The sequence below is a fragment of the Oxyura jamaicensis genome, chromosome 12 (assembly GCF_011077185.1).
Source record: "Oxyura jamaicensis isolate SHBP4307 breed ruddy duck chromosome 12, BPBGC_Ojam_1.0, whole genome shotgun sequence".
Taxonomy (NCBI): Eukaryota; Metazoa; Chordata; class Aves; order Anseriformes; family Anatidae; genus Oxyura; species Oxyura jamaicensis.
Genome location: NC_048904.1, coordinates 9619226 through 9633942, shown reverse-complemented (window position 1 = coordinate 9633942; position 14717 = coordinate 9619226). Strand labels below are relative to the sequence as shown.

The 14717-nt window shown below is 52.8% G+C and overlaps 1 protein-coding gene across 5 annotated transcripts in view; it reads right to left on the bottom strand.

The window, feature by feature from the left end:
- The window catches only part of FLNB (filamin B), an 87513-nt gene that overhangs the window by 59251 nt on the left and 13545 nt on the right, over window positions 1-14717 (bottom strand). For 2 of the 5 annotated variants that reach the window (XM_035337314.1, XM_035337310.1), the window contains exon 1: window positions 12121-12604. In XM_035337314.1, coding sequence (XP_035193205.1) covers window positions 12121-12469 — 349 coding nt within the window. In that variant the 5' untranslated portion in view covers window positions 12470-12604. Of the gene's footprint in view, window positions 1-12120; window positions 12605-13923; window positions 14022-14717 lie in introns of those variants that run through there. The other 3 variants (XM_035337311.1, XM_035337312.1, XM_035337313.1) reach the window with 2 other exon arrangements.

Sequence of the window (14717 nt, the reverse complement as noted above, 5' to 3'; positions counted from 1 at the left end):
AACTGCACGCAGATCCAGGCAGGCAAGTCCACTCTAGCCTGCAGGAGACCTGTCTGCTTCTAGGACTCAGTCGTTGGCACCTGTGACCATACCCGTTACAGTCACCCAGCAGACTACCAGGCATTTACACCTCGTTTGTTACCAATTTCTCAGTTTCACTATGGGAAGCATTTAGCGGCGTGCCTCGCTGCTACCCCCCATCCAGAGGTATTTGCCCTGTTCCCATACAGGTCTGGGCTGCTCCTCGTTTCAGTGCTCGGCTTGAATCCATCTGCTGCCCAGGCACCGCATCAGGAGCCTCAGCTCTTTTTCTCACAGGTAGGGTATGAAATATTCTGCAGCTAGTTAAAGCCTATGTTTAAGTAATAAAGTTGGTTAATTAAAATATTTAAGTTTCCTCTGCCTTAGGCAGTATTTTCAACCAATAGGTGCAGCAGCTAGTGTTAGGCAGTTTATTTTTCTTCCTTGCAATTAAAAATCTGTTAGGTGTACGTGGCTTCAGTTATTTATCTCTATCAGAAGAGGCATTTCTTTAGTTTTAAGCACTGAGCTCACAGCTACGCTGCAATATCACAGCGAAACGTGAAGTTGATTTACAGAAGTAGGTTTTTGTGCCACTGACTCCAGGGAAATTCCCTGGCTGAGTCAGGGGCGCCGGGCAGAGCCTTACTCAGGAAACCCCACAAACCTCAGCTGTTCCCAGGGACCCAGCCTGCAGCATCTTACTCACGGCTGCTGCTCCTGGCATTGCAGCACCGCCTGCCAAATTGCCGTTTTACCTGTTCGACAGCACCAAAGCATGCAGCAGGCCCTGGTATGACTGCTTATCACGGCTTTATGCAAGCGCCTTGCAGAGAACGTCCGTCCTGCAGGAGCTCACCAGGTCAGGCACTTCTGCCGACTCAGCAACCAGGAGCTCAAGAGCAGCCCAGAGGCAGCGCAGCAGGCACAGCTCTGCCTTCAGGACAGCAAAACAGCCTCGGGGTGACCCAAGCTCGGATCCATGGCAAAGCAAGACACCCGGGGGACCCTCACAGGGTAGCTCCAAACCTCCACCTTTCAAAAAGCACTTCCTAGGCTAAATCCTGACCTTTGGAAGCCTACTATTTCTAAGTTCCTATCACCCCCACAGTGCAGTGACCTATCTGGAAGCCCCCAGCTGTCCCCAGGGGATGCTCAGCCAGAGGAGCCAACCACCCTATGCCCAGGCAGGCAAATCTGACCCTAAGAGAGTAGGGCAGCACCCCCATCTTGCCTCAGAACATCGTAGATACCACACATATATAGGTGGGAGCAGAGGGAGAAGTAGTATTTTATTAAGTAAAAGTGCCACACGTTTTAGGAGCATGCCATACTTTATGCCACGTATTGGGAAAAGTCTAGGAATATGCCCAACAACCTCTGTGATATGCTCCTCCTGTGCTGAGGTCCACAGCAAACGAAGATGCCGGTGGCCACAGGGTTAATTCTTTGGGACAAGGTCTTTGCAATATCCTTGCTCAGGAGTCCCACGTGCTGCTGTCTCTATAACTGCAGATGTCTGCAAGTCGTTAGCTTGTTCACTAATGCTCACTGAGCAGCCACTAATCATCCGGCTGTGACAGCACCAAGGTCAGGGCTGTGCCATCCAGCCTTTAAAGTGGCCATGTGCTGAATGAAAAGCTTAAATTGGTGCTTTTTCACCCCCTATGCACGAGGGGAGAACCTGAACCACTAGAAAACAATCTCAGAATTTTCCAACTTCTTTTTGTGGGGGGGGGGGGGAACCTTTAACTGACTAGCTGAGAGCTGTACCTGCTCCTGCACAGCTCCACGGAGTGCTAGAGCACATGGCAGCGCATGACCAAAGCGATCCTCAACAAGCTGATGGTGTAGTTCCTCAGGCAGATATCTCCTTCTGCTTTTGACAGGTGGGCTGAGCTGATAGCCCTTGCTCTTCCTCACTCCTAGGCTAGGTCAGGGAAATACAATCCGTTCAGAAGTTGCTTTACAAGCACACTCTGGTAGCTGGGGTCTTCTGTGGTAGGAGCTGTCCTGGTATGTGGTAGGACTTCCTTGACCACTCACATTTGTTGCAGCCATTCAGTTGTCCACTGTGCACACTGCATCCTCAGCTGAGAGGATCTAGTTCAGTTCAAACAGCACTAGACAGGGCTATATAGCTACCACAACGCTCTCAGTCACACCAACTGCTGGGAGTTCCCACACCCAGCACCACACCAGCTCTCACTGTACACTTCCTTCTCACACACAGGCTTTGTTTTCAGTCTATAAAGAAAAGATACTTCATTCATTTGGACATGTCACAGGCATGGCCTCTCAGATGTACAGTTACTCCTGAACACTCATTTTCTTTTTTTGGGGGGCAGCACACCAATGTGAGTGCAGCACAGAGCAGCCAAAGGAGCCCGTTAGGCCTCAAAGTTTTGGTGGACAGCAAGATGCAGGGCAGACAATTACCATCACCTAGCCTGAGTCCCCCAAGGAGCAGAAAGACACTTCCCCACCCACCCTAGACTATGAGTATTTGAGGAAGATTCACCATGAGACCTGCTTTGGCCATCCAGCAGAGACCTCCAGCCTAGCCAAGGCAGTTTGAGCTACTTCTGCATGGGGGATCCCCCCGGGCAGTTTTTAAGAGGTCCTCAGATGGTCAAAGTCAACAAGTCTGTTGCTGGTAAGCTCTGTATGGTTATGGTGGCAGCCTGCATGTCCCCACTGGAAAGGGGAACCATTCATGGGTTGGGAGCATTATGATTTCATGACTAAAGATCCTACAGTGCCAGTCTAAAAGCTTCCATGCCTTTTTTGCCCTCACATCCAATAGCTGCAGCAGTCGGCACCCCCAAGGTCGGGCTGTGGGGCTGGGAGTTACATTTTTCTCCCAGCAGTCACCAGCTTGTTTTTTCTTTATAGCTGTATTTTCACCCCAAGCCTAAAAGAATTACTGAAAGAAAGAATCCTCAGGGACAACCAAAGCTGTTTCCATTTGACTTTTAATTAGACCATTGATTTTGTTCAAGCAGTTACATAAGCTATCAGACATTTGCATGCAGCCACACTGTTAATCAACAGCCAGAACAGAGCTGAAACAATGCGATTAGCATCCCAGCCTTCCCACAGTCACTAAGTTCGGTCTGCTCAGAAACCAACACTTCCCCCACAGAGGAATGTGATAAACTATGTCTGAGCGAGTGACAACCACTCAGAGAACCACTGCAACTAATAGCTGCTGCAGCAAACAGCAGCTCTGCAGAAGCAGCCAGGTGTTGGAGCAGGCTCATCCAAGTCCGCTCACAAACATCTATGCTTAGCATTCAACGGCATTCCCGCTCCTAGTCCATGGATCAGAGCTTGCTCTCCTGTGTTTGAGGAACAAGTCAGATTGATGCAAAGATCACTCAATTCAGTGTTTTAGAGCAGGCTCGGGGATGCCAGGGCTACAGATTACCTGTGAGAGCAATGAGCAGAGTTATAGGGCCTTGCAAAGGAAACCCTGCAGAAATCCACGGTCTAGCTATGAAGTGAGGTAATACCTGGTATCTTGCACAGTCAAGATGACAGTTTGACACCAACATTGTTTAGTAAGCCGCTGTTCCCCATTCCATAGCAGGGATCTGAAGTCAGATTAACCCAAGATTTGTGTCTCGCACCACAGCAGACAAGGTATGTTTGTCACACTGCCCCTTCCCAGGCAGGGAGATGGCCTCAGCCAGACACAGGCCCAAGGCAGCAGCACCAGCTCGGGCACTTCTCTCCCACAGCCTGAGCCCAGTGACCTCCTTCACGCAGCAGGAGTGAGGGCACGTGCCTTGCAATAAAAGGATGATTGCACAGAGGTGAAGGTCCGCTCTGAGATGTGCATGCCAGGGTTTTAGCCTTGATACCTACACCAGCTCTGAGCACTGGTTTGCCAGTGGTTGGAAATCCACCAAAACCGTGCTGCATCTACTTACCACTGCAGGATTGTGGTGAGAAAAAGGCATGTAAAACAGTTAATTACACCAATTAAAGGAAGGATAGCTAGCACATGTTAGTATCTAGCCAAAGAGAGCACTATTTCCTCTTCTGTGTTTGAATAACCTTCAGATTCACATATCGTGGATGTTTGCTCAGAGCGCAGGTCTGCTCCCCCAGCTCTGTGCATTGTGCCCAGGAGGAGACATTTCAAAGCTTGTTTACATGACAGAGTTCACGGGCTGCCACCTACGGCTCATTTCAGCCCACCAACCACGCCAGTGCCCTTTAATACCGTCTCAGAAACGCATACACATGGGTTTTGTCTCCTCGCAAGGGTGGCCGTAGACTAATCAAGACCAGCAGGCAGCCACGAGCGGCCCGGTTGGCCCGACATGGCCGCAGGCGAGGCCGCAGCCACCCGGGGCACAGGCCTGCAGCAGCTGCCCTCCAGACCTCAGCACAGAAGGTCGGTGGGAACCGCACAGCCAGGAGGCAGCAGGAAGGGTGGGCTCACAGCTTTGGTTACTGCCCCACAGCGGCGCAAGCGCTGCCACCACACCCATGCTCAAAAAAGACGGCCTGCCGGATCCCACAGCCAGAGCAGGGAGCTGATCGCGTGCACCTCAGCAGCGCCAGGACCACATCTGAGGGCAGGCCTCACACAGCTTGGCCCTGACAGTCACAGGGACACGTTCTGCGGGGCACTTCCAGTGTATTCCTGCACTGACTCGGCCCAAGGGGCCACAAGCAGAGGCAGACATGACAGGCCACCAGCCCTTCTTGCCTCCTTGACCCTCAGGGGCACTGAGGGCTAGGGCTGCTGTTCAGCTCTCATAACCACCGTCTCCAGCGACCTGCACCACCCAGGAAGAGTTCTGGTTACAGAATCTCTCAGTAAAAATAGCATTAAGTGTCACAGCCGCTCCAAGGCTCCCACCACCCAGCATCAGCCGCTCTGGGGCTGCTCTCCTTGTCCCCGCAGAGCAGAGGCCCCTCACAGCAGGCAGGCTGGGTTCCAGCACAGAAGCCGGTCTGTCTGTCTGTCCATCCGTGCCCACCTTGCCCTCAGAGGCACCACCTCCTGGGAGATGTGCTGTTGCTGCCACGGGGCCCGGCACAGCTCATGCTGGAGTAATTCACTGCTCCGACAAAGAAATGCGTCATGCTTTGCTGAGTGCCCTGGAGCACAGGAGAAGGAGCGGCAGCCCATGTCGTCACCACAGCCCACGGCCATTTTTGTGCTATTGCTGGGTAACTGGCAGGGGAGCTCATGCAACCTGCTGCTGTTAGAAGGAACAGCTCATCCCTTCGCAAGATCAGTCCCCGCCTGGATGTTCAAAGCTACGCCAACAACCTGCAGGCTGATCGCCACAGCTTATTTCAGAGCTCTTTTCTGTAGGTCAGTGAAATATCAGCTGAATTTACGCTTTAAAGTTAAAGCTGGCCTTCAGCATTGATTAGTTCCTCCCCATTAGACGAGCTGTCTGCTTCTGTAAGCTGCAGGGAACAGAAGAAGAGCATCACCCAACAGACTGAGAGGAAACACCCCATTAACTACGAGGCTGCTATGAATGATCGTTCTCCTCAAAGGGTTTGTCAGAGAACCGTGGCTGCTTTGTTCCAAGGGCAGCACCAGCAGGAGGCCCAAACCACCCCAATCCATCACAGCAGAGACCAGACTGTGCTGCTCCAGCCTCTGCCCACCCGCGGGCAGCCCCAGGGCAGGAGAGTGTCTGGTGTTACTCACCACAAGGCAACCCACGCTTCCCAGGAACTCGGGCAAGGCTGCAGCTGGCTGTTTGAAGTGGCCTAGCTTGTTTTCCCTAACAAAAAAACCCTCCAATTCTATTCCTGCAAGGGCCTTGAGTATTACAGTTAGAACATGCTAGCAAAGTAGAAGGCATTGCACACATCTTACTACAGATGTTAAGCTTCCAGCTGCATACAGCAGAACAGCATTTGCGCTAGAAACTGCAATCCACTGAGCCCACTGAAGCAGATCCACTCCTTACTAGGATGTGCCAGATGCTATGTAGACACCTCCAAAAACTCAAAGTTAGTTGCAGAAGGGGACAGTCAGCTGGAGGAAGCTCACACACAGTGTTAAAGTCCAGAGAGCCATCTGGTTATGATGCAACAAACTCAGTGCAAGGCTCTCAACTACAAGATCCTAGATTTACCTCTGACCTGTGATGTGGAAGAAAGCGTCCTTCCTGTTCGGTTACAGGGTACTGGTCTTTATTCAGGAGGAAGGTTAAGAGTTTGTTTTGTTTTTTTTTTGCCTGGTGGGGGATAAAAATCTGTACCAAGCAAAGGCAAGGCTTGGGGAACAAAGCTCGGGGAACAAAGCTCTCTCAAGCTTCACTAAATTAATCCAAACCAAGAGGCAGAGCTTGCTCAGCCCATTCAGCAGATAACCTCAGACATCAGTTGACTCAACTCGAACCCAAGATTAAGTTCTTCAGAGGAACCATGGCAGCTCACCCCACCCCACCCCACCCCGGCACCCGTTACAGGAAGGGCGGGTAAGCACCCACCGCTACCGCACCGACTGTGGCAATCGAGAAAAATATAACAGCAGCTAACGCAGCCTTCACATCCTCAATACTTTCATAGCAACTGCTACTCATTTCCCCAAACACAATATAAAAGGGCATGTATCTGTTCCCTGCTGTTAGCAGTTCAGCCTGCAACAAACCAAGCCTTGTGAGTAGTGCCACAATCACACAGTGAAAGCTGTAGGAAAGCTCTCAGATTTCCTTTTCGGGATGGGCAGTGCCTTTCCTTAGCCTTTTTTACACGGGTTTTGTTTTAGATTCTTCCCCTGACAGTTAGCGCTCAGCTATACAGCATTTCCTTCCTCCAGCACAGACGTGCTTGGAACATCTTTTTCTGTTTTGTTGCCAAGTCCAAGCGGATTGCAGCTACACATCCTCACCTACTTCTACCCAACATGCGTCTCCATCGCTACCTTGGTGTGCCTTGCCCAGAGATGACAATCCCTCCTCACAGGGAGCTGCTCTGGAACAGGAACCACAGCGCTATCAGGGTGCACGCACACAAAAAAGGAAGAAAATATCACAGCAACCTGAAGGCTGATCTACAGAAAGCCTGGCTACCTCATCCAGAGCCCAAGCCAGACATGGTGCTTTGCAAACGATAACTGCTGGGACAGGCTCTTCATGCACGTTGGTACCAAGCTCTAACAGAGCCAAACCCCGCACGCCCGAGCTTTGCACCCTCTTTTCATTACTGCAGCGGTTGCAGGCCAGGTGCCCTGCCTGTGAGCTGCGTACCACTTGGGGCAGTTCAGGATTACGCATCCACACGCAGATACACCCGATGCTGGTGGCAGACACCTGTGCAAGCGTTGCAGCACAGCACAAGTCTGTTCACACCAGTGTCACCTGCAACAACCATTTTGCTCTGGTGTGCTTGCTTAGCAGCTATTATTGGTCTACACTTGGCACACCCTTCTTCAGGTCCCACACAGGCTGCACAAAGCCTTTTCCTGAGGGGCAGAGGGGAAACAGAATTCCTCTAAAGCTTGAGGGATTCAAAGATCATTGTTTTACTTCCCATTGCTTGCAGCAGACACCAGACAATACTGGGAATGCAAAAGCCCGGCCACACACGAGGCTAACCACATTCTTAGATTACAGTTGTAGGCTAGGAAAATAGTTATCCTGCCCAATTTAGGTTTAAACATCCCAACGTAAGTCAAACAGGACACAGCATTACAATAAGGAACAGTCAAGACTTCAGTCCTTCTTGAATGGCTCGTATAGCTTTCAGTGCCTTAAACAAAAAAGCTGTTTAGCACATTACCCTAACTGGTCCCAAGTAATTTTATGAAAGAATTTGATCACTTTACAAGTTTCCTCTCAGATGTAAAAGAATGCAAGAACAGTCTACCTAAGCTACTTTTAAACTGTAACTTGGAGCAAATGGCTCAGGCAAAAAACCACTTACTCTTTAGCAGTCAAATTACCAAAACACCAGATCCTGAGGAGACCCAAGCACCCCTTAAAACATAAAGCACCTCCAGTCTCCAGTAGTGAGGCCCATTGTCAGTCTATCAAAAATAATTTTAGAGGGGAAGGATTAAGTGTCATGTTTCCAAGAAGCAGAAAGATGCTTCCAAGAAACACTGGATATTTTCCAGAAAACAGCCTCCAGGGCAGTCATAGGTAAGTGGCAGACAAAATGCAAGTGTGTTTTGACTACCTCCTTATGATGTGTTAATAGCACCTGGAGTGAGACACAGAGAGACCCTAAGCGTATACCGGCTGAAAACACATTTGCCTTCTTTCAGGTTTCAAGCACCTAGCTCCAGGTTTCAGAGGATAATACTTTTACCTAGTTTAAGAAATTGAAGATTCACTCTGTCACCCCACAGTGCATCAACAGCCCAGAGATAAAAGAGCCATGTCCCAACCCTTTTCCTGGAATGAAATGTCAAATGGGTCCTCAAAGGACCCACAGGTCAAGACAAGTCTTTACAGCATGCTGGAGGTCTGCGCTACAGGGCACAGTGCCTGCATCAAGTACTCAGTCCTTAGCCAAACACCCACCTGAGACACAGGTTAGGATGGTCAGGCTAGGCCAGCAGATGCCCCTTCCATAAGTTCTCCTGCAGCTGGGACATCAAGGCCACCAAGGTCCCCAGGAAGCAAGTAGCAGCAGACCGGGATCATAACCCCATTCCCCCCTCAGCCACCTCCCTCCAGGCATGGTTCAGCTCCCTCTGGGAACTGCAGTGGTGCTCAGGACAACCACCTTAAAACCAAACACAGAACTGCAGCTGACACCAGATCCCAGGGACACAGGAGCAGGCGGCAGCACTGCCACGCAGCCCCTGCTGCCTCTCCCCACCTTTTTACTCGTGTTACTGCTCAGCATCCTGCAGCTGGGAGGCAAGTCAGATCAGCTCACTTATCTGATGAAAGTGCAACCCAGCAAAGATAAGCCACATGTTTTTCAGTTTGATCAATCTGAGTGCTGCACTCTAAGATTACTGTTTCACCAAACAAACAAGCCGGCCGCTCAGCACCCGTCTTGCTGCTGCCAGTGACACAGCACTGCAGGGCAAGCATTGGTGCAAGCTCCAGTACAGGCTTCAGTCGATGGCCACAAACTGCCCGCCAGGCTTCAGACCATGAAGTCCCGATTCTAAGCTAAGTCAGAGGACTCACTGCCTGATACCTGGATTCTGGGGGCAAGCTCGGTGCCAAACATAACCTCCAGCCCCTCCCGGGAATTTGCTGTGGCTTTTACCAAGGCACAATGTGGCTCCCATACAAAGTAATCTCTGGAGCCGATCAACTCCTCAGGCCCTTGTGCTCTGCATTCCTGGCGTCCTACTCTGCCTGTCACGCCGCACGCCACTCAGCACCCAGGAATCCGCAATTATCCTCAGTCTAGCAGGCAAAAAGAGCTAGACGTAACACTTGTTAACACTTCAGTAGCACAGCAGCCACCTCGCATTGAACAGAAGGCTCCTTCCTGCTCAAGTCCCCTGCCCTCACAGCTTTTTTCAGAGCTTCCAGCCCCACCTTTGCCGGATGGCACACAGTATGGACATGCTTTACATTTGCTCTTACAGTAGACCACAGTCACAAACTCGCACTGAAGTGAAGTCGCCTCATGCCTTGAGGAAAAGGCAGCTTGGAACTGCCCGTGGACTCAGACCAACGGCTAGGTAAGGGGCAACAGCAGGAGAGGCTAACTCCTTCTCCCAGCTGGTACAAAACAGGCTGTGGTCAAACATAGATTTGATTTCTCTACAGACAAGCCACTTTATTTTAAACAGACAACATCTGAATGCCAAAATCCTTCAGCACCAGGCTTTTAGAAGCGTGGGCTGTGGGACAGCAGCAGTAGCTAAGCCTTTGCTCATGGCTTCTAAAGCATTCCTGGAAGTTAAATAATAACTGGAACAGGCACTGCATCCATTTAGCAGAGGTTTGATGGCATTATTAATGCTAGAAATCCAGCAGCCACAGCTGTCTGTTTTCCCAACCGATTTGGCTCAGAGCTGGCCCCAGGTCCCAAAGGCCAACCTAGTCCTCGTAGTTCTCTACCTAAGAGCCCTTGCTCAGCCATAGCTCTAGACCTCCAAATGACCTCATGTTTGTTCAGCAGCACAAAAGAGACAAAGTCCTAAATTCCCCAGAACCTATAGCCAAAGGGAGAAAAGCACTAAGAGCAGGCAGTGTTTTACAGCCTTGGCCGTGCCTGCAGAAGGAGCAGTGTGGGCTTCAACCCATTTCGCTGAGCAGAATGCCACAAGGTTTATTTTGAATGTCTTTTTTGGAAGGCGTGTTCAGGATGTTTTTTCAGGAGTGGTTCAGTTTATCCAGGGCTGTACGTATAGTAGGATGCCTGTGCTACTACTTGGCTTCTGCTCCAGTTGCTCAGCACGAATGGGGCTGTAAACCCCTCCATGCAGAGGCGCCAGCAGCCACAGTCACCTCATTCTCCAAAACTTCAACAAGCTGTTTTTGTAAGAGGCAATACAACACAATCTCCAAAACAGTTAAGCATGTCTTCAGTGGCTATAGCCACTCTGCAGCTAAACCTTATCCTGTAAGGGTGCTGTACTGCTGCAGCAGTGTTTCTAGAAAGGAAATCGCTCAAAGCCAGGCCTGACCAGACTAACCTTGATCTCCCAAACCCGTATCCGTCGGGAAGCCTCACAGCACAATAGGAAGGCAGCTGGAGCAGCTAAGTTTTCCTAGGTCAAACAATACAATAAGAGGGAAGCGCTCGCCTGGCCATTAACGAGCTACTCCAGTGGCCGAGCAGAAAGGTGAGATCAACCATCAGCAGTGCTGAGAGCTGGCAAGAGAAAGCTCAGCCGAGAAGCCATGCAGCTGCAAGTCAGACCGACCCTGCCGTGTGAAGGGAACGCAGCTTTAAGTAAATAACTGGCACCAGCTCTGCTCCCAGCTGGTCTCCCCTCCAAGGGGGAGCAGACATTTGGGACCCAAGCGTCCTCATTTTGTCCACATTAGCAGTGAGAAACCACAGGGCACCCACCCACTCCACCGAGCACAGGTTTCTGGGGAGGGCTTCTGCAGAGACTCTTACCAAGCCTCTCCCACACCAGAAAAGTTCTTATTTTATTGCTGTTGTAGCTAATGCCTCTGAAGGGAAACAGCTTTCACCTTGGCGGAGAGTTTTAGACAGCCAAGCAGAGCTGAACTCACCCAAATTCAGCTGTGTAATTCATCGAGGCCAGAGTCATCAGGAGACAGTAATTAGAGTTATCTGGCAAAGAGCTGCAAGAGGCCTTCACATTCTTTCCCAGAGATCTCTCAGGCATTCAAATTATGGCTTTGCAGATTGTGCTGCGGCCACACCTGAGCGATCCCCAAAACGGTCACCACAGGCATTCCTGAGGGATCAGCTGCAATTTGCCCTGCATACCAGCCGCTGCAGCGTCCCGAGCGGGCTGCCAGCTACCTAGCAGTCGCACCCTCTGCTGCGGGACGGACAGCGAAGCCTAGCGCCAGCTAGGGCGAGCATCAGCTCCAACCCTGATCTCCAGGCGTTAGCAGAGCTCCTTGGGCATGCTCCTTGGGCATTTTCTACCGCGAGCTACCGCAGCACAAGGATTTAGGAAAAAGCGCAGCCCTGCTCAGAAGCAGGATGTGAGCTGCAATTGCACTCACATAAGCATACATGCTAGCCTGAGCACTGGCATCATCTGTTGGGCTCTAGCATGTATGAGGAGTCCCCTCATGCTCCTCTACCACCTATGGCAGTGTGTTTGGGGGGTGCAGGCTGGCGCCAGCAGCATCCCAGCTGGATCTGCTGCCTGGGCTGACGGGGGACACCTGGGGAAAATGCTGCACAGAGAGAGAAAGTGCTGCAGCCTTCCTCGGGAAGGCAAGCTACCTGGAAGCACAGCCAATGGTACAGGAGAGGCATCGGGGAGGATAACACCATCGTGCTGACAGGCGGCTGGGGGACACGGCAGTGACACAGCACCATGCACACAGCTCGGCAGCAGCACCCCGCTCTGCCCGGCAAGGCGACCCCACGGCCACACAGCACCCAGCGGTGGCACCCCAGCCCGGGGAGGGGCAAAGGTTCTGCACGTTAAGCCTTTAAAAATAAAAAACGACATAAGAAGGCAGCGGGGGGAGCACTCACCTATGGAGACCAGCTTGATGCTCTCCCGCTCCAGGAACTCGAGGGCGACGGAGACGTTCTCCAGCTGCATCTGGCGGAAGGTGGGCCGCTGGTGGTACTTGCGGTACATGCGCTTCTGGCTGAGCACCTCGAGCAGCGCGATGAGGCGCAGCCCATCGCTCAGGTCGTGCTGCAGGTTGCCGATGCGCTTGTTGACGCAGCGCAGGTGCTCGTTGCACCAGCGGGTGAAGGTGTTCTGCTGGATCCGCTTCCAGGGCGCGTCCTCCGCCAGGTCCTTCTCGGTGGCCGGCATCTCGCCGTCGGGCTCGGCCGCTCTGCGCCCGCCCTGGCCCCGCGCCTGCGTGCTCATGGCGGGCCCCGCTCCGCCTCCGCCCCGCCCGGCCGCGCCCGCCTGAGGGGAGGGAAGGCGATGGAGGAGGGAGGGAAGGAGGGAAGCAGCGCGGCCCCGCGGTTGTCCCGCTCCTCCCGCAGCCGCCTCAGCCCGGCTCTGCCCGGGCCCTCGCGCCGCCGCCCGGCCTTTATCCGCGGCAGCGGGGCCCGCCCTCGGCCGCATCAGCCGCCCGCGCCCCGCCGGGCCCGGCCGGGCCGGCCCCCGGGCTGTGTGGGGCCGTGTGGGGCCGTGTGGGGCCGCTGCGGGGCGCGGGGCTGCTGCGGGGCCGCGGGCGGCCCCCGGGGCACCGCTGTGGGGTCGGGGGTTACAGGCCTCTTAGCGCTAAGGTGCGGGCGGGGGGCTGCCCCCGTGGCACCGACACAGGGCCGGGGTGCGGCCCCTATAGCACTGCTGGGTGGCCGGGGTGCAGCCCCCTGGCACTAATGAACGTATTTGGGGTGCAGCCCCCTGGCACTAATACACGTACCTGGGGATAAAGCCCCCCTGGCAGTAGTATGCATATCTGGGGGTACAGCCCCTATAGCACTAATACACGTATATGGGCGTGCTGCCCCTATAGCAGTAATGCACATACCCGAGGGTACAGCCCCCCTGGCACTAATACCCGGGGGTAAAGCCCTTATAGCCCTAATACACATACCTGTAGGTGCAGTCCCTATAGCACTGATGCACATATCTGTGGGTGCAGCCCCCCAGGCACAGCTGCACGGCCAGTTTTTAGCCCCAGCGGCACCTGGGCACGAACAGAGCTGAGGCCAGCAGTGCAGCCACCAGTGCAGCCCCCGTATGCGCACAGCCGCGGCAGCACGGCACCCCAAAGATAGCACGGCCGGCTGGGGGTACAGGCAGCCCGGGGTGGGTGAGCCCTGGCTGGAGCCTGCCTGGTGTGGAGCTGTGCGGCAGAGGCCAGCAGAGCCTGGTCAGCTTGGGCAGGGAGGGGTTGGTTTGTCTGTAAAACGCCGCAGCCACCGGGCCCCACCGTGCAAAGTACAGCGCAGAGCAGCAGAGGTTGTGGGCTTGCACAAGATGCAGCACGCTGCTGGGGAATAGCACTCGCCGTGCTGACACACGCTATCTTATCAACCGCTTAAACAAAATACAAACTTCAAAAAGTGAGCAAGGCTCGAATTCTCAGGGGTTTCTCTCTTTTTTTTTTTCATTTTTGTAACTGATTTCCTGGCGGGCCACTCCCTGCCGACATACAAGGCTGAGACTTGCCGCTGACTCATTTGATGACAGCAAAAAGTCAACAGAACTATCCCATCTGCAGTTGCTACATGCTGACTTGGTAGGGGTTGCTGAGAGTCTCATGACACTTAACTGGTCAACAAAAGCCGCAGGGAGGTGCCTGTGCCCGTCCCTGCCCCGGGGGACGCCTGAGCCCACCCGCGGGCCACATCCCGTGCACTTACCTACAGCCTTGGCTCTGCTCCTGGAGCTGCCCCCCTGACTCCAAGTGTCCGCGTGTCTCTATTTACATCAAGGCCGTCACACCGAAAGATGTGAGAGTCTGTCGGAGGAAGCACATCCATTAAAACACCATCAATAAAGTCTAATTTAATTAAATGACCACAGCCACTCTCCACTAAAATTAGAATACAGATGTCCAATGATTTGATCCCAGTTTTATTCTAATGCCTTTACTGAGCCGGGGCACTGCAGTTTCTCTCCTGCTCCTTCTGCGAGACTCTTAAGTTTTATTAGATAAAATTGTGCACAAGAAAATAGGAAAGAAGCAAAGATGAAGGTGAGGTAAAGTGGGAGCTGTGCCCAAATTTCCGTCCCTCCCCAGCCAGCAGGCAGCATCGCCTCCTGTTTTACAGTTATCTCAGAAATCAGAGATCAGATTTAATGTACTGAAATGATGAGGTGTGTCTCATGGTACAGCAGCCATTGCCTTTTCCTCAAATTATTGACCGAGCAACAAAGAATTTGAGTAAAAAATGCTTATGGAGTGTCAGGCTCCAACCAAAGGACTTTATTTACAGAGCAGAAACAGCAGCGGGTCCCAGGGGAGACCTTGGAAGCTCCCTGCCGTGGGCACGAGCTGGTCCAGCCCAGGAGAAAGCTGGCTGGGAACAAGGAGCTGAGCCTTTTTCCAAGGGCTCCTCTCCCATCACCCTATACTTCATCCCTTAACAGATGCTAATTGCTTATTGACTTTGGCCTGGGTTGGGGCTACTTAGCAACCATGCCACATCCGGAT